At 40.7% G+C, this 25649-nt stretch overlaps 1 protein-coding gene across 3 annotated transcripts in view; it reads right to left on the bottom strand.

The window, feature by feature from the left end:
- PAPSS2 (3'-phosphoadenosine 5'-phosphosulfate synthase 2) overlaps positions 1 to 23292 on the bottom strand; it is an 89599-nt gene extending 66307 nt beyond the window's left edge. The window contains exon 1 of one of the 3 annotated variants that reach the window (XM_007963463.3): positions 23047 to 23292. In XM_007963463.3, coding sequence (XP_007961654.1) covers positions 23047 to 23073 — 27 coding nt within the window. In that variant the 5' untranslated portion in view covers positions 23074 to 23292. The remainder of the gene's footprint in view (positions 1 to 23046) is intronic. The other 2 variants (XM_007963464.3, XM_007963465.3) reach the window with 2 other exon arrangements.
- Positions 23293 to 25649: the final 2357 nt, after the last annotated feature.

Below are 25649 nucleotides of genomic sequence, written 5' to 3'. Positions count from 1 at the left end.
TCAAAAAAAAAAAAAAGGAAAGAAAAGAAAAAGAAAAAGAAATAGTTGTGGATGCAAGTGGTTCTGGGCCTAGCTTGCATGTGAGAAGCTACACAACTTGGAATACTGTGTACTGCCCTCAGATTTATGGGGAAAGCACACGCAGCATCTCCCACTTAAAAGCCCCTTGCTCTGTATCCTCCCTTCCTGGTGGAGAATAAAGGCTTCCAGGTGCTTCATCTTTCCTGGTCAGCTCTGCCTTGGAACGTCTCAAATCGCCCATGTTTTCCATATGCTCCTTCTTTTTATTGTACCGAGTCCCTTCCACCTATCTATGTAGGAAGGGATAAAAGGAAAGCATTGCGACCACCTGGACTTTACGTGTTCAACACGTCTTTTAATATCTACTGTCAGCAGCACCTTCATTTGATGCAGATGGGTTGAGGATGGGAATTTTCTTTACCATTTCATGATTCTTTTTAGTGAATTTTTTTTTCCTAACATCTTTATCGATGCCATAACTTTTCTCTAATACAAAACTTCATAACTTTTCTCTAATACAAAATAACTGTGTGATTATTCTACATGTACTTTCCATTTTACGGACTTAATAACACTCCAACTCAAGAAGGGAGAACGACTCCCATTGAGGGAAGGGGTTTTATAGTGCCAGGAAATCCTCTCAAATTCTAGATTTTTTAAAGTGCCTTGTTTGAATGTTAGTTATTAAATGCCAAAAACCAAGGGTCTTCTTGCTTCAACTGGAAAAATTAGCCTCAAGGCTATGCCAACTGGGTTTGTGCCCACAAGACTGGGGAGGAGAGTGAGGTGTTACCCTTTGCTCCTCTGTAGACCTTTGCTGCTCTGTAGCCTAGCCGGCTTGGCTATAAAATACCTTTGAAATACTAGGGTCTGTATGGGTCTGTCAGAGATCTCCTTTCCCTGTAAGTCTAATAATACTTCCTGTGTCATTCTTGTCCTTTTCTCCTCATATTTTTTCAGTCGCTCACATTATTCCTCTGAACAACAGAGATCATCTGGCTCAGAATCATGTCCCTTCTTCAAAAGCCTACTTGTGCTAGTCATTTATCTAGCCACGCTTCAAAAATTCTTCATGTCCATTCTTCATAATAGGCCCAAACTGTAAGCAACCCAAATGTCCGTCAACCTGTTAATGGCTAAACAATGTGGTATATCCATACAATGGAATCGTATTCAACCATAAAAAGTATGAAGTACTGATACCTGCAGCAACATGAATGAATCTTAAAACATTATGCTAAGTGAAAGAAGCCAGTCACAAAAGATTACATATTTTATCATTCCATTTATGAGAAACATCCAAAAAAGGAAACTATCTGGAGACAGAAAGTAGACTGGTAGCTTCTCGGGACTTGGGGTAGGAATGGGAATGATTGCGAATGGGCACCAGGGATCTTTTTAGCGTAATGAAAATGTTCTAAAGTTAGAGTGTGGTCATGGTTGTACTACTCTGTAAATTTCCTAGGAATCTTTAAACTATACAGTTAAAATGGGTGAATTATATAGTATACAAATTATTTCTCAATAAAGCTGTTTCTAAGAAAAGGCTTTTCACTCTTTGATGAAAACCTTGACTTAGCCAATTTCACTTTCTCACTTAAAACCTCTTCAAATTCTTGTAGTAGTTTCAAATGTACATTTTTTTGTCTATGACCAAGACTATACGTGACAGTATATTTTGACTCTTAACAGTTATTGTAAACATTTAAAACTCCTCCTGTTTGGTAGTCATTTTATTCTAATGATGGTAAGCATGGTTTCAAGAACTTCAAAGCCAGGGCTGAGCTGTTTTATGCTCATAAATGCTCAAGTTGAGGCTCTAAGAAATACACAGAGAATATTCACATGATCCAACGCTACACAGCAGGGTTTCTCAACCTTGGCACTATTGACATTTTGAGCCTGATAGTTCTTTGTGTTAGGGGGGCTGTCCTGTGGTCCTGTGCATTGTCGGATGATAGCAGCAACACCCCCTTCCCTTACTGTGAGTTGTAACAACTAGAAAACGGTCTCCAGACATTGCTCAAGGCAAAATCACCCCCAGTGGAGAACCACATATTTAATTATTCCAGCAGTGGAATACACTGTACAGCAGGGAGAATGAGCAAATTCCAATCACACGCAAACAATACGAATGACCCTCACAAATACATTTTGGAGCAAAAGAAACCAAACACAGAAGATTGTATAACATAGAATTCCATTTCTAAAAGCTCAAAAACTGACAAGATTAGTCAGGATGGTTACCGAGTAGAAGAAGGCAGTGACTGGAAGGCATTTGTGGGATTCAGGTAGTATTCTGTTTCCTAATCTGTGTGCTAGTTATGAAAGTGTGTGCCAGTACACAGATTAGAAAACAGAATACTTTCTGAAATACCATCACACAAATTCACTGAGTAGCACACTTAAAATTTATATATTTTTATATTGATTTTATACTTTAAAAGTTTTAAAATGTGGGTCATGACTGTTGCAAAAACAGAGAGCATTCAATGTGACTGAGGAGGGGCCCAGCACCTTTCTAACAGGATGCCGATTCATCCCTCTACAGACCCACCGTGGCTCCTTCTGGCCCACCCTGAACTGTAAGACAGAAATCCAGTATATTCCATTGATGAATGAAAGCTTGTTCCTGGGGTACTTTGTTATCCAGGTGCCAATACCAAGAAAGCACCCCCCACCACCATTTTCAATTCATACTTGCAAAGCACAGACTTAAAACTGACTTCAGTGTGAAACCGACTTAGAGTGAGACCAAATAAAGGAAGGCTCCCTCCAGTGCTAAAGAAAATAGTAACGGGTCTAGTTCCCAAATCTGAAAGTAAGTCCCTCTTTAGCGCCCAAAGTGACAACTGGGCAACTTGTTTGTTCCAGTAGCAGAAGACGAGTTGTGCCAATTCATTTGGTTTCTCGCTCTTGGTTGGAAATCCTCCTGATCAATAACTTGTCCTTGCAGACAGTGGACCAGGTACAACAGTGGAGATTGTGATGATAGTGACTTTTTTTTTTTTTTTTTGAGATAGGTTCTCACTGTTGCCCAGGCTGGAGCACAGTGGCACGATCATGGTGGCTCACTGCAGCCTTGACCTTCAAATCTCAAGCAATACTCCCACCTCAGCCTCCCAAGTACCTGGGACTACAGGCACGCACCACTATACCTGGCTAATTTTTATATTTTTTGTAGAGAGGGGGTTTTGTCATGTTGCCTAGGTTGGTCTTGAACTCCTGGACTCAAGCGATCCACCTGTCTCAGCCTCCTGAAGTGCTGGGATTACAGGCATGAGCCACTGCGTCAGGCCTGCTGATTTTTAAAAATACTCATTTATAGGAGTTCTATATATTTTGGAAAACAGTCCTATGTCTCCTACGAGTTACAAGTTATCCCCTAGGTTTTTGCTTGTCTTTTGACTTTTGTTTTAAAGTAAAAAAAATTTTTGGCATGTAATTTTTTTAAATGTTTGGTTTTCTATTGATACGTTATTTATTTTACATACTTATAGGGAACATGCGATAGTTTGTTACATGCATAGAATGTGTAATGATTAAGTCAGGGTATTTAAAGAGTCCATCACTTTGTGCATTTATCATTTTTAAGTGTTGAGAATAATTCCAGTCTTCACTTCCAGCTCTTTTGAAATATACAATACATTGCTGTTAACTATAGTCACTCTGCTCTGCTGTAGAACAATAGAACTTATTATAACTTTTATCTAATTGTGTCTGTACCTGTTAACTTATCTTTGTTCATCTCCCCACCCTAACCGATTTTCCCAGCCTCTAGTGTGTATCATTCTACTCTCAACCTTGATGATATCAAGTTTTTTAGCTCCTGTATATGAGTGAAAACATGCAATGTTTGTCCTTCTGTGCCTGGGTTATATCATTTAATATAATGACCTCCAGTTGCATTCACATTGCTGCAAATGGCATGATTTCATTCATTTTTATGGCTGAATAGTATTCCATTGTAAACATATACCACATTTTCTTTATCCATTTGCCTGTTGATGGACACCTGGGTTTATTCCATGTCTTTGCTATTGTGAATAGTGCTGCAATAAACAAGTAAATGTAGGTATCTCTTTGATATACTGATTTCTTTTCCTTTGAATACATACCAGCAGTGGAACTGATGGACTGTATCATGGTTCTGTTTTCAGTTTTTTGAGAAATCTCCAATTGTTTTCCATAGTGGCTTTACTAATTTACATTCCCACCAACAGTGTATGAATTCCCTTTTTACCACATCCTCGCCAGTATTATTATTATTTTTTTGACTTTTTACATAATAGCCCTTCTACATGAGGTGAGGTAATATCTCATGGTTTTGATTTGAATTTTCCTGACAATTAGTGATGTGGAGCATTTTTTCACATATCTGTTGGCCACTTGCATGTCTTCTTTTGAGAATTGTCTATTCATGGTCCTTTGCCCACTTTTTAATGGTTTTTTTTTTTTTTTTTTTTACACTGCTGGGTTTCTGGTATAGTCTGGATATTAGTCCCTTGCAGGAAAATAGTATGCAATATTTTCTCTCATTCAACAGGTGGTCTCTTCATGCTGTTGATTGTTTCCTTTGTTGTGCAAAAGCTTTTTAGTTTAATATAGTTTGATTTGTCTATTTTCGTTTTAGGTGTCTGTGCTTTTAAGGTCTTAACCATAAAATATTTGCCTAGACCAATATCTTGAAGTCTTTTCCCTGTGTTTTCTTCCAGTAGTTTTAAAGTTTGGGGTCTTATATTCACATCTTTAATCCATCATCCATTGATCTTTGTATATGGTGAGAGACAGGGGTCCAGTTTCAATCTTCTGTGTATGGACAGTCAATTTTCCTAGAACCATTTATTAAAGAGGGTATCCTTTCTCCAGTGTATATTCTTAGTGCCTTTGTAGAAAATCAGTTGGCTACAAATAAGTGGATTTATTTCTGGGCAAAAAAAAAAGTTTTTATATTCAAAAAATTTATAGTATCTGAATGTGTGTTATACTTAGAAGAGTTCTTCCCCGTTCTGTGATTACACAATATTCAGGGGTTTTTTTCTTGTATTTCTATGGTTTCTCAATGCTTTAATCTTTGCTCCATCAAACCTCTTCTTTATAAAATAAATGCTTAAAATGCTTATCTTTATTAACAAAGCTAAGCATATCTTTTTTAAAAAGATTATATTCTCAACTCTGTGATCACAATTTTTAAAAATCTCCATTCTCCGGCAGGTACTGACCTATGACCATAGTTAGAGAGTGGTTCAAAGTACATTCCACATGCATGCATATAATATAAATCTTACATACTGGATGCTGTCATCATATAAAGAGATAGTGGGTAGCTTTCCAGTTATAACTTGATAAACGGTTCTTACTAGACAACACTTTGAAATCGTATTGCCTAGGAAAATGAAGATCCCGGAAAAGCACACAAAGCTTCTTAGAGGAGGCGACTGTCTTAATTCTCCATGCTTCTCCTGCATGGGGCTGGTGACAGGGCTTGCTGTAGAGTTGCCTCCTCTTTCATGTCCACTCCAGTTACTAGATGTCAAGCAATTTGATCTCTGTCATTTTTGATCCAAAAGTATCCTGAAATTTATTTTCCATTCTGAGAGTTGCATAGGAGAATTAGAGGAAAAGGACAAATTGTAATTGCTTTTAGATTCAATACATAGGGGCATATATTTTTCAAAATATTTGTAATCAAATTCACTTCAAAATAATATAGAAGGAAGAAGAAAGTAGAACAAAGTTGCCATCCTTAAAAAAACACAACTGTAAATCAGAAAAAAAAGAAATGCCATTGGCTTGAGTCATCCAATCTTTTAAAGCTTATATATCTGCATTAAATGTTTGTCTTTTTATTTTCTCTTATTTTTTGAGATGGATTCTCACCCTGTTGCCCTGGCTGGAGTATAGTGTCGTGATCTCAGCTCACTGCAGCCTCTGCCTCCCGGGTTCAAGCAACTTTCCTACCTCAACCTCTGGAGTAGCTGGGATTACAGGAGCGCGCTGCCATGCCTGGCACATTTTTTTATTTTTAGTAGAGACGGGGTTTCATCATGTTGTCCAAGTTGGTCTCGAACTCCTGACCTCAAGTGATCTGCCTGCCTTGGCCTCCCAAAGTGCTGGGATTACAGGCATAAGCCACCGCATCTGGCCTGTTTTTTGTTTGTTTGTTTGTTTGTTTGTTTTTTTGAGACAAAGTCTCACTCTGTCACCCAGGCTGGAGTACAGTGGCACAATCTTGGCTTACCGTAGCCTTGAACTGCTGGGCTCAAGTGATCCTCCCAACTAACTCAGCCTCCCAAGTAGCTGCTGCGTCTACAGGTAAGTGTCATCATACCCGGCTTGGCTTTTCTTTTATTTATTGCATTAAAGATGAATAATCTCTGAAAAGATAAGTGCTATATAATGCAACATATTAATTTTTAAACCTAGTGAGATAAAGTTGATCAAAATTCATGATCAGATAAACCAAGTCGGGAAATCTATTAGCTTGTGTGGAAAAGGTACAAAGCTTATCAGTTAATTTGATCCATTCTAAGTTTTAGGTGATAATTATGAAACATATGAATGGGCAGCATTTCTGCCCTTGAGGTACTTACATATTTCTCCCAGAAATGCTAGAATTACATTGAAAACTCACAAAGGAAAGGCAGGCCCGTTTTTGGAAGGTTCTTCCAATATGGGTCCCTAATACTCATGTCTATCAAATATGACAAGGAAATTATTTTAGATTTATTCCCATTGGAACATATAAAGTTCAACAGTGAGATCTGGAGACTTACACTCTAGAGAATTACAAGCTACTTTCTTAAGCCACTTCCTTAATTGTGATATGGGAACACGGCAAATTTCTAAAGATAAAGTCACCACCGTCAAGAACAGCTCACTAAGAAAGAATGGTCTTCAGGTTTTTCCAGAAAGCTGTCTTCCCATTAGGTAATGGTAAAACAGGACAAGGATAGTAAGATTTTAAACATTCCAGCTATATTCCTCATGGAATATTTAATTTTAAATATTTAATCTTAAATATTCCATGAGGAATGCAGTGACCACAGAAGACTGCAATGGCTGGGAAATGGCTTTACATTAAAAAAAAAAAAAAAATCTGGAAGGGGAAAATAGCTTTCTGAAGTAGAGAAAACTCATCTGTTACTAACTAGCCAGCAGCCCTCAGGCATGTTACAATGCTCTCAATTGCATGGGGAAGGAATTAGGCTAGGCTGAGATTCTGAAGCCTGGCTGAACCAAGAAACCTTGCAGTTGGTTTTTTTGAAGACTGCCTCCATTCCCCAACACAGATCCATTCAATCAGATTCACTAGGAGTGCGGTCCAGGCATCAATATTTTGTGAAGCTTAGCAGGGTGGAGAAAAACTGGACTACATCATCTCTAAGTTCGCACCTAGATCTCACTAAATTAAGAGATGCATTCAGAATAGCAGCATAATGAATGGAACAGAGGGAAGCATAAAACCCATGCAGGTGTAAGTAAATCCTAACCAGGGACTTACAACACAACCTATTAGCACAAAATTACATTCTCAAATGAACCTTGGCTCCCCTATACATGAATAATAAATATGTTTGACTTACAGCAACAAAACCACTGAAGACACAGAATAATATAAAGGGATTATGTCATTAACTTACAGTAATATTTGTACTTTGTATCCAATTCCAAACTTACGAAATACACACATATCAAGTTTTGAAAATTCAAATATGCAAACCTTTTTAATGCAAACTACAGTTCAAAGAGGGTGAAGAGGTAGATTTTCAATTTTTCACTGATAAATATCTAGTTGATATGGTATAAACCAAGAGAATGATTTCATAAGTATATATACATTCCTTGTTTTATAGAAGAGGTAATACTAAATGATAGCAGCCAGTGCTAATGCTATAACTAAGAGGGTGTTTTAAGTCATTAGTAAGAAAGATTCATTTGAACAGTGTTTTAAAAAGACAACAAAATAAAGGCTCCCCCTCTTAGGGCCTGCTATTTTGAATTTTAGCCAATAGAGCATAAGATCTCAAACTGCAGTTCCTAGATGTAGGTCTTGAAAGAGGAGTCTATAACTCCTTGAAATCATATGTAAAAATTGTGTATCTGTGTCTGTGTGTGCATACATGCCTGTGGGCACACCCATGCATGGAGGTTTCTTATCCTTTTTTGAGTCAAAAACCCCTATGGTCGCCTATGGATCCCCTCTCAAAAAAGTGTTTTTAAATGCATAAAACACAAAGGATTGCCAATAAAATAAAAAGAATGACAGTAACAAAATGCTTTTTAAAAATTATAGCACAGTAATAAATATGCTTCTTTAGCAATGTATTAAATAACACAAACTAGCTGTCTAGGTAGACAGCTATAATCTTAATTTTGAAGTATTTTTATAACTCTTTTATAGATCTTTTTATATATCTTAATTTTTCTAGTAATAAAGAGCACAGATATTTTGCAACATCTACAACAATATAATTTGATATTAAAGTATCTGTGGTTTCTGCTGGTGACATAGTCACAAGTATTGCTAATATTGCTGTGGTTTGTTGCCTGTCTTCATAACTGAAGAAAATGCTACATTTCAGGGGCCGGGCGCGCGGTGGCTCAAGCCTGTAATCCTAGCACTTTGGGAGGCCGAGACGGGTGGATCACGAGGTCAGGAGATCGAGACCATCCTGGCTAACACGGTGAAACCCCGTCTCTACTAAAAAACGCAAAAAACTAGCCGGGCGAGGTGGTGGGCGCCTGTAGTCCCAGCTACCCGGGAGGCTGAGACCGGAGAATGGCGTGAACCCGGGAGGCGGAGCTTGCAGTGAGCTGAGATCCGGCCACTGCACTCCAGCCTGGGCGACAGAGCGAGGCTCCGTCTCAAAAAAAAGAAAAGAAAAGAAAAGAAAATGCTACATTTCTGTTACAAGTTATAAAAAAATTTTACTGCTGGGCACAGTGACTGATACCTGTAATCCCAGCACTTTGGGAGGCCTAGGCAAGAGGATCACTTGAGGCCAGGAGTTCTAGACCAGTCTGGCCAACATGGTGAAACCCCGTCTCTACCAAAAATATAAAAAATTAGCCAAGTGTGGTGGCGCACACCTGTAATCCCAGCTACTGAGAGGGCTGAGGCAGGAGAATCACTTGAACATGGGAGGTGGAGGTTGCAGTGAGCCGAGATTGTATCACTGAACTTCAGACTGGGTAACAGAGCAAGACTTCCGCTAAAAAAAAAAAAAAAAAAAAAAAAAAATTTTTTTTTACCCATCCAAGTTCACAACCTTCCTGACTTCTCTGGATTCTAGATACTAAAGAACCTCTGCTCTCTCTTTATCAGTCTCGAAGGGGTTGATTTGTAAGCTTGCAGGAAGGGTAGAACATTACACCACAAAACACTCAATGAGCACTTCATGGACTGGCACTAGGCAATGCAGGCATAGAGCCCTGGACAGTCCCAAGATAACAGGCAGAAGGAAAAGGGCTCTCTAAGGTAGAATGGTAAAGGAGAGCTCTGGGACCTTCTAGAACAAAAATTCAAATATGTCTTACCATTAATTTTATATGTTAATGTTCTGTAGAGTTCCTAAAAGTATTTAGTGACTTAGGAGATTCATAAAGCATAGCAAAAACTCATGAATCAGAAGTGGACAAGAAAAGGGAAAGAGAACAACCCAGGGGCATAAAATGAAGTGGTACCAAGCATAAAGCTGGTGCAAAAAAAAAAAAAGTAAGCCAAAAATTCACTTCTGAGCTTTCTGGCAGGCATCTTGAGGGGGAAAACCTGGATGGTTCCAAAATTCCCAAAGGAATTAGACACACACACACACACACACACACACACACACACACACACAATACATACACAAACATACACACACAGCTCAGAAAAATATAACCCTTCTCATAGTAAAACTAGACAGAAATGTCTCCCTATGTATTTTTATAAAGAGAATATAAAGAAAATCCCAGGCAGGGCACAGTGGCTCACGCCTGTAATCCCAGCACTTTAGGAGGCCAAGGTGGGAGGATCGCTTGAGGTCAGGAGTACAAGAGCAGCCTGGGCAACATACAGAGACCCATCTCTACAAAAACAAAAATAAAGAAAATTCCAGAGAAATTTATAAAGGGAATGTTGTAATTAATAAATAATCTGAATAATATCATTACGGTAGACACAATAGTGAGTTCCACAGAGCTTTAAAAAAATAATGTTTTACCAAAACAATGACAATACACCAAACACAGTTCAATGGGGCTCATGAAGTACAGCTAGTACTCAGCTCTCTGAATTCAGACACGTAGAGTTACATGCTGACAGGCCATGGGCCTAAGCATCTTCCAACTGAACACTGGCTCCCACTGTATATAGCGGGAGGTGGCAAATTTTTCTTAAAGGATCAGATAGTATACATTCTCAGCCTCGCAGGCCACACAGAAATATCCATCCTTGCTGTAAAAGCAGCCACAGTGTGTAAATGAATAAGCATGGTGTTTCAAAAGTTTTATTTACAGACACTAAAATTTTAATTTCATATACTTTTCATACCACAAAATATCATTTTCCTTTGACTTTTCCCCATCAGTCTTTTTAAAAAATGTAAAAACCATTCCTAGCTTATAGGCCTACCAAAACAGGCAGGTGACTGTGGTTTGGCTCACAGGATATGGTTTGCTAACTCCTGGTCTAAAGGCCCATTTCCCCCAAGATATCTCATTGTCACTGTATCTTTCTCTTTCCTCAACCCTTGGTCTATAACAACTTTTTTTTTTAAATTAGTAACTGCTTCTACATTTGATCTGCAACTGTTCACACAGGCAATCAAGATGACATGTAGGCAGACATGGCCTCAGAATTTCTATGTTTAATGGATATAAAAAGGTAATCCAGGATGAACTCGCAGAAAAGAAATGGTGTAGTTCCCGCTGTCCTCATTAAAATAAAATACACACAAAAAGGGTAGAAAACCTTGAATGTACAACTTTCTTTACTTCAAGGATCACATATTAGTTTTTTAGAAGCATCCAAAAATATGTGTAATTAGCTAAATCACTTAATTCATATGTTACATCATTTATATCACGAGTTTTCCCAAGGAAAATGAAGCCATATAATGTTTCGCAGCACACAGTTAACTTGGTGCAATCCAAATATGAAACCCTTCATTCCAAATATCATCCCAATATCCCAGACAAAACATGGGAATCAGCCACCGAACTTGGCAAACTCATGGTCTCTACTATTACATTGCCCCACAAGAAGACTTCAGGGAATTTACCTCATTTCTTTATTTTAGTGGCCTAATCTATGATTTGTAATACCTGTAACTACCTATTATGTAGAGCTACTAGGATAATTGATAACAATGTATGAATAAGTCTTGATGAGCATGATGAAAGAAAGGTATTATGCATGCCCAGAGGAACTCCGCTATAATACAGGGAGGTAGCAATTACCCTTATGGCAATACCACATGCATAAAATTGAGTCTCCTGAAATGTGTAACTGCAATTAGAAGATGCTCAAAGTCACACAATTATAGTGTTCAACCCAGGTTTCAGCTGCCCCTCCTAACACTAGCCCTGTTGGTGTTCCACTGAAGGCTGTACTTTGCTACCTCTCTGTATTTTCTTTATATATTTTCTCAATTGGTTCTGGTTATTAGGCTGTGTATATAAAACGATCTCCCTGAATCACAAATATTAAAATTCTGTGCTGAGCAATGGAAATGCTGATGAAATCTAGCACATCCAGAGAACAGGCCCATAGCCTGTGGGGCTTTGGGAACTCATGAATTTGTAACTCATGAATGCTCGACTGTGCAGCACTCACATAATGAACAAGGCTGGGTCTAGAGTTATGTGTAAGTCGCTGCAATTATTTCTAAAAACACTTATTCTTGAGTGTATGCATTCACCCACTAGAACACTGAAGCCTTGTATTCTTAAGGTGAAATGTTGGGTTCAATTCCAAAGACTACTGTTCCTAAAACTGGCCGCAGAGCCTCATCCAAACTAACATTTATTGCCTTTTAACAGCATTTGCTAAAATCTGCATCTTCTAAAGATTACACAATATTCCAAAAAGCCCCTAAGGAAATCCCTTTCAAAGTGCCTGCATCATCCTTTTAGTCTGCAAAGATAAAATTAAAATGCATGTTTAAGTAATCAAAAGATCCTTTTGCATTCTCACAGTCATAGTATCCATTATATATTATTTTAACTGAAGAAAAAAAAGAATGGTTGAAAACATGGGACTTGTGTTCCAGCTCTGCCATTTAGGGTTATGCATCCTGAGGCAAGTTACTTAGCCTCTACAAGTTTCAGAGTTCTCTACTATAAAATAGGGACAAGAACTACTCCATAGGTTACTGTGAGGATGAGAAGGGATACTGTACGGATAGTCCCTGGACAAATGCTTGTTCCTTTCTTCTATTTGGGGAACCCTATTGGGTACACAAGGTGCCTTCCTGAATCCCAAGGGATGTTATTATGTCAACAAGGATTAATAACATAGTGTGATGTGTAAAAGGCTTTTTGAGTCATAGCCGCAACACCAAGAAGAAAATGGAAGAAACCGGGTATTTATGATGACCCAGATTTTTCTATTCCCTAAATGTGGCTAACTGTGCAGAGACAACACATCCTTTAGACAGAATTTTGTATCCCACTGTGAAGACACAAATTCTGTGATTCAATTTCTATGCAGTCGCGATGATTCTTTTTATTTAAATAACGCAGCTCCTCTCCAGTAAAGACTTCAGTTTCATCCCCTGAAATACACCCAGCCAATGCTGCTCTCCTCAGCATGAGTGCGTGTGCACTCCATCTTTTTATACAATCATCTCCTGGGAACGGGAATATGAACCTTCCTAGTACCTATCGCTGAACTACTAGCCCAGGATTGCTGAAAAACTTGGACTCCCCTTACCTCTGTGTTAGAAGGAGACAACGCTCCCGAATCTTTCTTCCAAACAGTAAAGAACAATACCTTTTACAATCCCATGATTTCTAGGCACTCCTCATTGATCGGTTGACAACATCCTTAAGCGTCGACCTTGAACTGGGTCAAATTTTTATGTGAAAAATGCACTCGTGCTCTAGTGTCTTTTTTTTTACCTACAAATCATATTAATAATTACAACTTGGCTCAAGCATGGCAGCTTTAGTGGAAACAAATTATTCTGTTCATTTTTGCAGAATATTGACATAGCCATAAGGCTAGGCAATAAAAACTATTACAGGCTGAGTCTGAGAACAAATAACATTTATTTTCCAATTATTCACCTTATGTTACCATAAAGAAAGAAATGCGTATGATAGTGAGGGTAACATGCATTTGCTAATTTTTGTCACTTACTCTTTTTTTAACAAAAGTGCTGGGGAATGTTTCTCAGTAGAATTCATTATTATGATCTTGAGATAATAGCAGTAGACAGCTGCCAGAATATATTATAAATGAAACAGTAATACATTACTAGTTACCTAATCTAGCTGTGTTGGCTACATGGCATGAAGTCTCATTGCCTCTATGAAATAAACATCTTGTTAACCACAGAGAAGCTAATAAGATTCTAGCTTCTCCTTTGGGTAACTCTCTAAAGACCCATTTCAGTTAAATGAACTCCCTTCAGACTATTCACAACTTGCTTCGTGAGACGGTGAAGAGTCGGTGAGTTAACGTACAGGTCAGTGCTCAATAAATCATGGCAATGAACAGAATACAACAGAGTAGGAATTTTCTAACAAGACACGCTCTAAAAAAAGAAACTTCAGATAAATTCGCACGTTCCACAATCGGAATTTTTATGTCTAGGCTTTATTTGATGTCTTCTTATTCTGTTGGCTAACTTAAACACAAAGGTCAAATGAAAAACTATTTTAGTTATGATTTGGTTATTTTTTAGTAACTACTCAAAACATTGTTTTACCAGTGACGCAATGGCCCAAGAGCCATAATTACTCATATAATTTAGGAAAACACTCTCTATTGGGAGTCAGCAATTTAGTTCCTGGGAAGACCACACATGGTTACTATAATCGACTTCATAGTACTTTGTGAACTTAGGAAGCCATGGAAATGGATGGATTTAGAGGTAAAACTGAACTGAGGCTTTAGTGTATAACTAAACTTGGTCCAGCCTTTACTGAATACAACTTTATCTGCATTGCATGCTATCTAATCAATGGCATCCCTTTTTTTGATAAAACAATTAAACCATTCGAGAAGATTTAAGGAAGACTGAGTGAGGTGGGAAAGGGTTTAATTTTCTAAAGAGAAAAAGTACAGCCAATCAAAAGTATTTCACAATAGTCAAGTAACATCTTTCAAATACTGCTTTTTGGTCTGTATTTTCCGTCCCCAGAATGCCACAATAAAATGCTAAAGCTAAGTCAGAATGTAATAAACCAACTGGGAGGAAGTTTTGTTTATGGCAAACATTTCTTGTTGAATGAAAGAGGAAACAAAGCTATAGAAAATGGGCAAGGCTACTTTCAAAGAGCATGTCATAAAGAGAGAAGTGACAAGTGTGTGGTTGGGTAATTAGAGTTCTAGCTCAGTAGTAGTATCCCCACCCAGTCAACCCAAAGAATGGCATAGAGCCTGGCACAGCTCTTAACGCTGTATATCAACTGTCATATAAAGGGCTTAAAGGTGAGCTCTTAACTTTCCTTCCAGAAGTAAAATACTAGAATTACTTTTAAACACACACACACACTCACTTTTTAAATAGAGACAGCCTTAATATAGAGTAGATAACATTCAACTTAGTGGAAAAATGAATGAGGAAATGTAAGAAAAGTCAATTGAGAATTTTATTGCTTTTAGCTCAAGGCCACTGCAAGACTTACTGGGCAGAACATTGATAAATATAAAGGTGTGGATGGAGTGCTTCAATTTAAAAAGGCAAATGCTGTGTTTAGAATAGACTTAAAGACAGTGAATAGACTAAAAACTATAATTAAAGAATATAAGGCTTTGGTAGCTATTGCTAATTATGACAAATAGAGATCCTGGTTTGGTCATTCATTAAATATTGTTGAGTGAGTGAGGTAAACAAATACATAAATGAGGATTTTCACAGGAACTGAAAAACGAAAGGATTTTAGAGACCTTAAGGAAACAAAGTAATATACATGGGACCCCCAGCAGAGGGTCAAAAAGTTAATTCATATTTTTAACACTAGCAAATGTATGAAAATAAAATCATTACTAATGCTTGAGTTGCTGACTTTGCTGGAAATTGGGAAGGCATGAATTATTCATAAATTAATAATGATTGGAGGAGGGCATAGATGAATAGTTTATAGGGATAAAATCTCAGATTTTCTTCTAGGTGGTTTAAATCCATAAAGTCTACAAATGACTTTAAAAGCACACACCCAACATAAATTTTTTTTAAAAAAGTAATTATGGTATGAGACTGGATGTAGATGCTTGGTGGATAAAAATCAATACTTTTCATAATAAATCAATAATAAAACATAAAGCAGGTGTTAACTAGACATTTAATCAACTATTGACTAGCAGAGAAATTATCACTATTAATGATGCAGCATTTGACATCATATATTTATGTAACTGTTTTAAAAAATCTTTATTGTCACAGGCTATCTGCTTTTATTGCCAAAAGTTAATATTGATGCTACACAGATTGAGTTTGTCATGCTTATATTACAGTCATGCTTGCATGATAACAATTATAGCAAAATCAACTTCAGTAGTAAATTTGAAATGCAGAAAGGGATGCTGATAAGATTTTAAAGGAAGTCACATCAGTCAACTGATGGAACCCATTTTATACAGCACGTGTCATCAGAGGCAAGTTATATTTCAAGTTTTAATACAGTGGCTCTTTTGCACAGAGAAAAAATATTTTCATCTTGTGCACCAATTTATTGTTTGTTTGTTTGTTGAGGTTTTTGTGAGACAGGGTCTCACTCTGTCACCTAGGCTGGAGTGTAATGGTATGATCATGGCTGACTGCAGCCTTGACCTCTAGTACTCAGGTGATCCCACCTCAGCCTCCTGGGTAGCTGGGACTACAGGCCTGCACCACCAACGCTTGGCTAATTTTTTGCATTTTTGTAGAGACGAGGTTTTGCCACATTGCCCAGGCTGGTCTCAAACTCTTTCGCTCAAGTGATCCGCCCGCCTCAGCCTCTCAAAGTGCTAGGATTACAGGCATTAGCCACCACACCCAGCCAATTTATTGTAAATTTTTCAAAAATGTGGTGATCAAAAAGACAGGAAAAAGGAACAAGAAGACAAAATTTATAACAAATCCAATGCTTATGATAAACCAATTAACCTTTCTGGAAAGCTTTAATCTTTATTAAAATAGAAGCAAAGCAAGCTTGGGTACCCGTCTGAGTCTGAAACAGGGAGTAGTGTCCTGCCCCTGGTGCTGAGCATGGGGAAGAAGGAGGCCAAATAGCCCCGAGGACTCTGAAAGGAGAGGGCATTGGATGTGTTTCTGATCTCAGAGGAAAAGAGGGTGGGATTCAGCAGCCCCCCAGAGCTTCTCCAAGTCCCTGCATGGTCACAGCAAACTAGGAACCTAGTTCCCACACTCCTGGGAGTAGTGGGGACATGTCAAGGACCTTAACTAGTCCCACCAAATTCATCCCCCACAACCTCAGAGTTGTGCTGGAGCAACAAAACGACCTCAGGGTACCCAGGAGAGCATGAAAGAAGTAAGGAGAGTTGTTGAAACTGAAGGGGCCTTTTAGACAAGAATGCACTTGAATTGGACCAACACTAAGGATTGGACATGACAATGCACATCTCTAAGGATGTCTGCACAGGCAGAGACCACCAAGACAAGGTGAGCACTCCCCACTCCACGCTGTAGCATATCCTAGGGAAAAGGGATTAAATCAAAGATTTTTGACTAGCGATTTGATTGGAGTTCATGTTCATAAAGTACTCCTTTTACGAGAGTGGCACAGGTCTGGTAAGGTATGATAGGAGATGTTAATGATTCACAAGAATCTAGAAAGGGTAGAGGTTTCTGTTTCCAGAGTGATGGGTAGGTTATTCAGATTGATGCATCCATTGAAAATAACTACAGATGCTAGTAATAATATAGAATAATCTAATTTAAAACAACAGGACAAGCATGGTGGCTCATGCCTGTAATCCCAGCACTTTGGGAGGCCAAGGCAGACAGATCACTTGAGGTCAGGAGTTCGAGACCAGCCTGGCCAACATGGTAAAACCCTGTCTCAACTAAAAATACAAAAATTAGCCGGGTGTGGTGGTGCACACCTGTAATCCCAGCTACTAGGGAGGCTGAGGCATGAGAATCACTTGAACTCGGGCGGTAGAGGTTGCAATGAGCCAAGATCACACCACAGCACTTGAGCCTGGGTGACAGAGCAACACTCCATCTAAAAACAAAAACAAAAACAAAAACAAAACAACAACAACAACAAACATTAAAAATTAAAACAACAAATAGCTGACAAAATAGGAAGAAACTATGAGGCCAAAATCTGGAAGAAAGCAAGAACTCAAAGACATAAGTAAGCAGAGAAGCACTTTTACCTTATAAGGGTATATTTGCTGAGAGCAGCATATATGAACTGATTTTGACAGCTTCACTGAGAGAGGTGGATCAGAAATTAAAGCCCAGAACCCACTCAGGTGAAAAGAAAAAAAGGTCTCCCTCAATTTAAGCTGGGCTCCTAAACACCACACTCTAAAAACAAGAGTAAACTAGAATAAAGCTACCTCCCACTCACAGAGACTGCAAGGACAATTGTCTTGGCATAGAAAGTGAGTATAAAAGGGGAGGTGGTCCCTGGGAAGTTGTATTCACAATCTGGCCCTCATGTACAAAATAGCAATCGAAATTCATATCACCTAAGTCTTTAAAAAGTGGTAAATTCAAGTTAAAGTAGTCCTAGGCTAGGAGTGGGGCCAGACACCTGGCAGAAACAAAAGTAAATCCTCTCTAAAAACAAAGTTGTTCATCCTAGGCCTGAAAGAATCTCTGCAAGTAATTTTTCAGCAGTAATGACAAATACCCAGTCAAAAATTACCAAGCACATAAAGAGAAGAGGGGAGAGTGAGGAATCTAGGAAAAAATATAGATCCTAAGGGCAAATACATCCTCTAATGAATTCTCTAGCCATTTACTCATTCATTCATTCAATGAATATCGAAATATCAAAATCTGTGCGAGGATCAATGTCAGGTGCTGGACATATAAGCTGTTTCAAGCGTCATATGAACAAATCACCTAGGGGCTAAAAGACCAGTTCAGCTGGTGTTATATTTATGTCGATTTACCTTTAGTTTTTGCATTTTCCTAAGACTTCCAAACACAAAGACTAATGAGTGCCCATTACTATTTAGTGATAGATTTTGAAATAAACAGAAATCGTCTAGGACTGAGATTGACATCATTGATGCCTTTCCCAGACTCTAATTCCCTAAAGGTTCCATATAGAGCTAAGCCTAATTATCCCCTCAGCAAACCACAGAGTCACATGCATCAAGAGAAAAGTGATAAAAGACAAAGATAATTACCTCAAAGAGACATATAACTGAGTTAACCACATTTATCTTTTAACTGCACCTAGGTCCAAACGGTGATGGCATGAATTGGGAAACACTAATTTTAAGGCACATGTAGGAATAGTTGAAGGCACAGGAAGGGTGAAGAGAAGTTAGTCCAATATTTACTTTACGCATGGATTATCGTTCTTGGCCAAAGTTATTGGCAAAAACTCACCGATACTCTGGTACCTCTACACTAATCATCAACCAGTGTCTTCTATCCAGCTTATCACAATAAGAATTCAAATTGTTACCTCTATATTTCTGCATTTGTTTTTCCTTATTAAATATTCTGGCTGGCCAAGCACAGCGGCTCAAGCCTATAATCGTAATACTTTGGGAGGCCAAGGCAAGAGGATCTCTTCAGCTCAGGAGTTCAAGACTGGCCAGAGCAACACAGTGAGACCTCGTCTCTACCAAACAACAACGACGACAACAACAAAAACTTTAAAAGTTAGCCAGGCATGATGGTGTACACCTATAGTACCAGGTACTCGGGAGGCTGAGGCAGGAGGATCACTTGAGCCCAGGAGGTCGAGACTGCAGTGACCCATTATAGCACCACTGTACTCCAGCCTGTCTCAAAACAAAACAAAAATACTCTGGCTGTTGTCATTTACTGAGCCTTCAAAACAGTATGATGTGTGCTTTTTTTTCTTTTTATGTATGCCAAACCATGACAGTATAGTTTAATACAAATGAGATAGCTACTGCATATGAAGCACTAACTCTGGGTCTGGCACTGTGTAAGACAATTTTTAGGAGTTATTTACTTTTCACGACAATTGTAAGCGGTAATTTATTATTACCCACATTTTACAGATGAGAAAACTTTAGGCCAAAGCAGTTACATCCTGAAACAGAAGTACGGAGCGGGCAAGAGGGTGAGTTTAGTTTTGATGCTGGACAGACCCGAATTTCAATAGCGCCCTGCCCCTGGTATTTCTCCTCGCCTGAAGACAAAGCTGTTTCCTGAGATGAGAACTACTGTGGGGATGAGATGAAATCCAGTATGTCTGAGTGTCTGGCCTCTAGGAAATGCTTGTTTCTCCCTCCCTCCAGTGGTTATTCATCTAGAAATTCATGTCTTGCCTTAGGTAATGTCTTTATACAGTTTTAAAAGTAAGTACTTCCGGCTGGGTACAGTGGCTCAAGCCTGCAATCCCAGCACTTTGGAAGGTCAAGGTGGGTGAATCACCTGAGGTCAAGAGTTCGATGCCAGCCTGACTAATGTGGCAAAACCCCGTCTCTACTAAAAATATAAAAATTACCTGGACGTGGTGGTACATACCAGTAGTGCCAGCTACTCAGGAGGCTGAGGCAGGAGAATTGCTTGAACCTGGGAGGCGGAGGTTGCAGTGAGCCAAAATCACTCCTCTGCACTCCAGCCTGGGTGACAGAGTGAGACTCCATCTCAAAAAAAAAAAAAAAAAGTAGCTACTTCTAGAAAAATAATGTTATACTGTACACAGTTCTGAAAATAAGGAAAAGGTAATTAGCAGGGCATGATGGCAGTGCCTATAATCCCAGCTACTTGGGAGGCTGGGGCAAGAGAATGACTTGAACCTGGGAGGCGGAGGTTGCAGTGAGCTGAGATCATGCCAGGCTACTGCACTCCAGCCTGGGTGACAGAGTGAGACTCTGCCTCAAAGAAAAAAAAAGAAAGAAAATAAATAAGGAAAAGGTTGATAATCCCTTACATCTATGGAGAGTGCTGTGGTTTTCAGTATCTTTTCACTCCTTTCCAATAGTTGTCTTATTTGATCCTTCGTAAATAACTTAATATCTCAGACAATGTTTTCAGATTGGGTGTCTCCAGAACATAACAGCACTGTCTGTGGGCCTTGAAAAATGTTAATCCAGGAAATGATGTAAGAGGAAAGGCCCAGGCCTTTGCCTTCCCTTCTTTCCAGTCCCCTAGAGGCAGTCTGTCCCTTTCCCTCTCCTGGGTGTCTAAGTGTGCGTATAGGGAGTGGGGGTGGGAGGGTAGCCAGGGTTGGAGGTAAGTGAGGGGTGGAAGGGATGAATGTGACTGGTAGCTGTTTCTTCGGTTTCCATGGTAAAGATGCATAGCACAGAAGGAATGTGCTACCTTGCTATATAAAAGAACACTTCATTTATTTTTTCTAAAGCTTATGAAAAAATCATCCTACACTCTTTCATTTAAACCAAAACTTTCTCCTCTTCCTAGAGTGGTCCAGAGAGCGTGGCCAAAAAAACCTGGAAAAGAGGTATCTCCTTTTCCCCCTACCCCACCCAGTATACCACCTGGCACACAGTAGGTGCTCAACAAATACATGAAGTTACTGTAGTGGGTGCTGTGTGAATTAACTATCCTCTGTTGACAGTGCAGTAAACGATGTGATGATTCCTATAAGACCATAAAAGATCAGCTCAGTCACTCTCAGGCTAGCTTGTGAGGTCAACAATACTTACTTATCAAATAATTGATTAGTTCAGAGGTCACACAGTGGACAGATTTTGCTTTGGCCTGTAAGGTTTCAAAACACATTTTGAATGAACATTCAAAGCTTGAGAGATTCCACATGCATTTGCAGCTGGCTTGCTGTGAATAGTACCGACAGTACCTATCTAGCCCTTTTGGCAACTTAGTTTGGTACATGGGTTATAACTGCGTTAGACTAAATCAAAATTCAGAAAAGTTCCATTTCAGTTAGCTGTTTCAGGAGTTCATTTAATGCTGTATAAAACAGACACACACATACAGCCACCCAACAAAAAACAGAAGGTTCAGAATGTGTAAATACACAAGCCAAACCCTCCAGCCCTCAAATTTCTCACTGCTTCTGACTGTGCAGAGCCCCTACAATTGATTTGTAATGACCCTGTTCTCAAACCCTCCTCTTCCTGGGCTCCTGCCAACCGGAGGCATCAAGAGGAGAGACCACCTCGTCCCTTTCTAAGGCTTGACAAAACCCCCCATCACAACTGAGAAGGAATTCTTGATGCAAGCAGGAAAGTGGGAATTATAACCCCACTGATATAAAAAGCTAGCGGCACAGAGGCTTGCCATTTAGAAGACACTATTTAGGATTTTACAGAAATTAATCACATTAAATAGGAATAAAATACAAGTGATTTTCATTTATTATTTAAAAAATATGTTACAATGCTGAGAGTCCCCCACTTAAAAATTACTCCTGAGAAAGGCAGCTGGATTTTGATGAATGTCCCTTCCCAAATTGATGTCACCTACACCCTGGACCCTCCTGCTGGTCCAGTATGGTCCCTGGAAGCCACAGAGCCCCCACCCTGTTCTCTTGCTGCTCAAGTGACCCTTCCAGTCCTGCATGGCCCCTCCACACTCCTTCCCCACTTCTTGGCTTTATAGTTTGTTTTTTTTTTTAAACCTCTCCCCGGCCCACCACAAATACACCTCAAAGATATTTCGGTAATACACATTATATAAGAATAAACATTTATCAGGCACCTACTATGTGTCTGTTGCAAGTCTACTTACTAGAGAGAGGTCAACCCATTCAGTAACCAGTACAATCACCTGAGGCTTGCAGGATGGTGGCTGAAGATAGAATGTTCAGCGGCCAGACTACTGAGTGAGATTTTATCAAGGCTTGCTGACCACATCTGACGTGGCCCCAATGCTGTCTAGAAGGCGCCATCCAACTCTATGAGTCTATGATTACTGCTCCCGTTTTTTTTTTCCAGCTTTATTGGGGTGTAATTGACAAATAGAACTGCTGCCATTTTTAAGAATGTAAAATTTATAGGTGCCCATGTTGCTGGGAAAGAAACTTTTCTCTTTGACACGCCCTCCTATTTCCCATTAAAAGAGGACAGCTCATCTTATTAATTCTGGGTAAAACTGTGCCTCCTCAACACAGTCCCCTCATCTTACTCCACCAAACCGAGGGGCACCCTCACCCCTCATTACTGAACTCGAGATGCCACCCGATGCCGAAATCAAGCTAGAGGACTAAATCCCGCCAGCGTAGAAATGCTATTTCCTCCAGTTTGTCTCGATAATTGCAGTTTCCTCTATGGAAGTCCGTCATTAAAGTCCACTCCAAGGAAGTTCCCATAGACAAAACCCCAGCGACCAGACCTGGCAGAAGGGGAGTCAGCTCGATCTGCTCCAAGACCCTACAGAAGAAAAGGCGGGTCTGGAAGAGCTCCTGGGAGAGAAAGGGGATTTCCTGTCTCTGGTCCTGGATCTAGATCCAGACCCTCTTGAGAAGCTCGGGAGGACTCTCGCGGGCGTGGCGACCCCAAGGAGCGCAGATTGCCAGAGTCGCAGGGTGGAGAGGGGCTGCAGGGAGAGGGCTGCCCCGGGAATTCCACACAGAGCCTCTTTCTCCTGCTTCCCTCCGTGCCCTCCTCTTCCTCCTCCTCCTCGTCCTCCTCCAGACGCCCCATCCCGGGGAGGGTGGGACCCAAGTGCCGGAGGATTGAAGGGTGGCGGGGAGGGGAGCCGGCGCCTGGAAGCCTACCGTCTTTTGCTTCTTGATCCCCGACATGCTGGTTGGCTGCGGCGGAGCCCGGGTCCCGGGAGCAGAGACCAAAGGACGCAGGGGCGGCGGTGGCAGCGGCGGCGGCGGCGGCAGCGGCAGTGGCTGCCGGACTCCCGGGAAGGAGGTATAAAAAGGCTCCGCAGACACGTCGCACTTCCCTTGACCAGCCCCCTTCTCCTACTCCTCCTCCCGCCACGCTCCTCTCCGCCCCGTCGGTTCCGCAAGCAGCGCTCAACCTCGGGGACCCGGCCGCTGCCGCCTGGGCGGGGTCCCCGGCCCGGCCCCTACTCGCGGGCGCGCGCTCCGCCAGCCCTGGTCCCCAGCAAGACCTTGCAGCGGAGCGGCAGATGGCACCCCCGGCGCGCGGCCCGGGGTCAAGTTCACCCTGCCCGCCCCACCCCCGGAGGGTCCCAGAGCGTCCTCCACTCCCCTCACCAGCCTCCCGCGCCTCTTCAAGGAAGTCGTCCTGCGTCTAGGGCCTAAGCGCTTATTTGATTAAGGGCAAAGATGCTTGAAGCCGCCAGGTTTGTTAGCAGGATCCTCATATGCAGTACTAAAAACGAAGGCCCACATTCATGGATTCTTACAATGCACTCCGCTGAGCTCTGCCTTAATTCTCATGGGCCCCCTCCATTCTGCCCCGACCCCAGGCAGCAAGTCCTACTAACTCCCCATTTTACAAACGAGGCAATTGAGGCTTTCAGACTTTGCCAAGATTATATTCCAAATGAGGGCATTCAAACCCAGGCTGTCAGCCTCCGCAGTGCAGGCTTTCTCCAGCAGCAGCATCACACATGGTGATAACTCCCAAGGCTCACAGCTTGTCTGTTCACTACGCATCGTGCTGAGGGGATTACATGCACTTCTTCCATTCCTGCTCACAACAGTATCGTCGGGTTACAGGTATGGACCTGCGGAGGCACGGCCCCTCCTCACAACGTCAAGCAAGTGGCAGTGGCCAATGGAAGTCCAGCGACCCCCAAAGTAGCACTTCTGTCCCACTGGAATGGGCCCTGAGGAGGAGGAAAGGAGGCACAAATTGAGCAGGACTAGTCCTAGGGCTCCAAGATTTTACCAGAGGTCAGTGTGAGGCAACCCTCTGAAAGAACCCAAATGTCAAGGCCCAGTAGAGGTAAGAGAGAGAAGCTCTAGTGACAAGCACTTTGGGGGCAGTCACTGGGTCTCACGCCCCTTGTACCTTAACTGACTCCTTGTATAATGCCACAAACGGATGGATATGACCATACCCTCAAAAGAAGTAACGTGACACACAAGAGCCACACTTCTCATTCCCACTGTAGTGTTCGTGCTGTGAAAGAGTTGGAGTAATATTCTAAGGAGGTGAGAGATGGGACTTTTCTTTCATACCTAATTGTATTTCTGGAAGACTGCCAGCTTTCCAGACAGACACTTGATCTGAGTATTCAGTGACTGCCCTTCGCCATGGGAAGGTGGGAAAGAAAAATAAATCAGGAGTCAGAAACTTAAAAGGCAGCCTGCATGTCTGTACAATCTCGAGTTGTCGGCTTATTTATTTTCTTACTCATTTTGAGTAAACTGCCACCACTCCCTTCCAATGTAAGCAGCTAGGGGCAAATACTGAGTTTGAGTTTCTGTTCTGCATACAAACTAGCACATTTTAAATGTATATGAAATTGGCAACATCCTATTCTTATTTCATTGGAAAAATCCTTTTATATTAGTTTCTGCCATATCTTAGACTCTGCCAGATCTTGCCCTAAGAGAAGGTAAAGTAAGTGTGAATTAAAAAATAGCAATTTGCGGCCAGGCACTGTGGCTCATGCCTGTAATCCCAGCACTTTGGGAGGCCGAAGCGGGCAGATCACCTGAGGTCAGGAGTTCGAGACCAGACTGACCAACATGATGAAACCCTGTCTCTAGTAAAAACACAAAATTAGCCAGGTGTGGTGGCACACGCCTGTAATCCCAGCTACTTGGGAGGCTGAGGCAGGAGAATCGCTTCAACCCGGGAGGCAGAGGCTGCAGTGAGCCGAGATTGTGCCGTTGCACTCCAGCCTGAGTAACAAGAGTGAAACTCCATCTCAAAAAAAAGAAAGAAAGATAGCAATTTGCATGATTATTATTTTTTTTATATTGCATCTAAAAACAAAAAGCAATCTTCTTGAAACAGAATCAAGTTAAGGGCAAATACCTAAGGGCTACTTCCTGGGAAAGAAATATATGATTGTTTAGACCTGGTAGATGTTTTGAGATCATTTGTCCAGTTTCCCCATTCCTGTATTTTACATATGAGTAATGTAAAACTGGTCCTCAGGGAAGGGAGGGCATCTGACTGTAGTCACTAGTTAGGAACAGAGCTGAGGCTTTAACCCAGGTCAGCCTGACTTCCCAAGTGCTCTGACCCCAAATGTCCTGTCCACTGAGTCACTCAGCTTCCACGCCAACTATTTCAATACCCCCTGATAACTGTAAACGGTACTGCTTATCTTGTTTTAGATTTCATTCATTCTCAAAAATTATTTTAGAATAGATACTCTTACTGTGAAAATGGAGGCCTCAGTTCTTTTGGACCCAAGCTAGGCTGTTTATGACCCTTTGAT

The sequence above is a fragment of the Chlorocebus sabaeus genome, chromosome 9 (assembly GCF_047675955.1).
Source record: "Chlorocebus sabaeus isolate Y175 chromosome 9, mChlSab1.0.hap1, whole genome shotgun sequence".
In the NCBI taxonomy this organism is placed as follows: domain Eukaryota; kingdom Metazoa; phylum Chordata; class Mammalia; order Primates; family Cercopithecidae; genus Chlorocebus; species Chlorocebus sabaeus.
The sequence above is the reverse complement of the archived record's forward strand: the minus strand, read 5'-3'. Positions and strand labels throughout refer to the sequence as shown.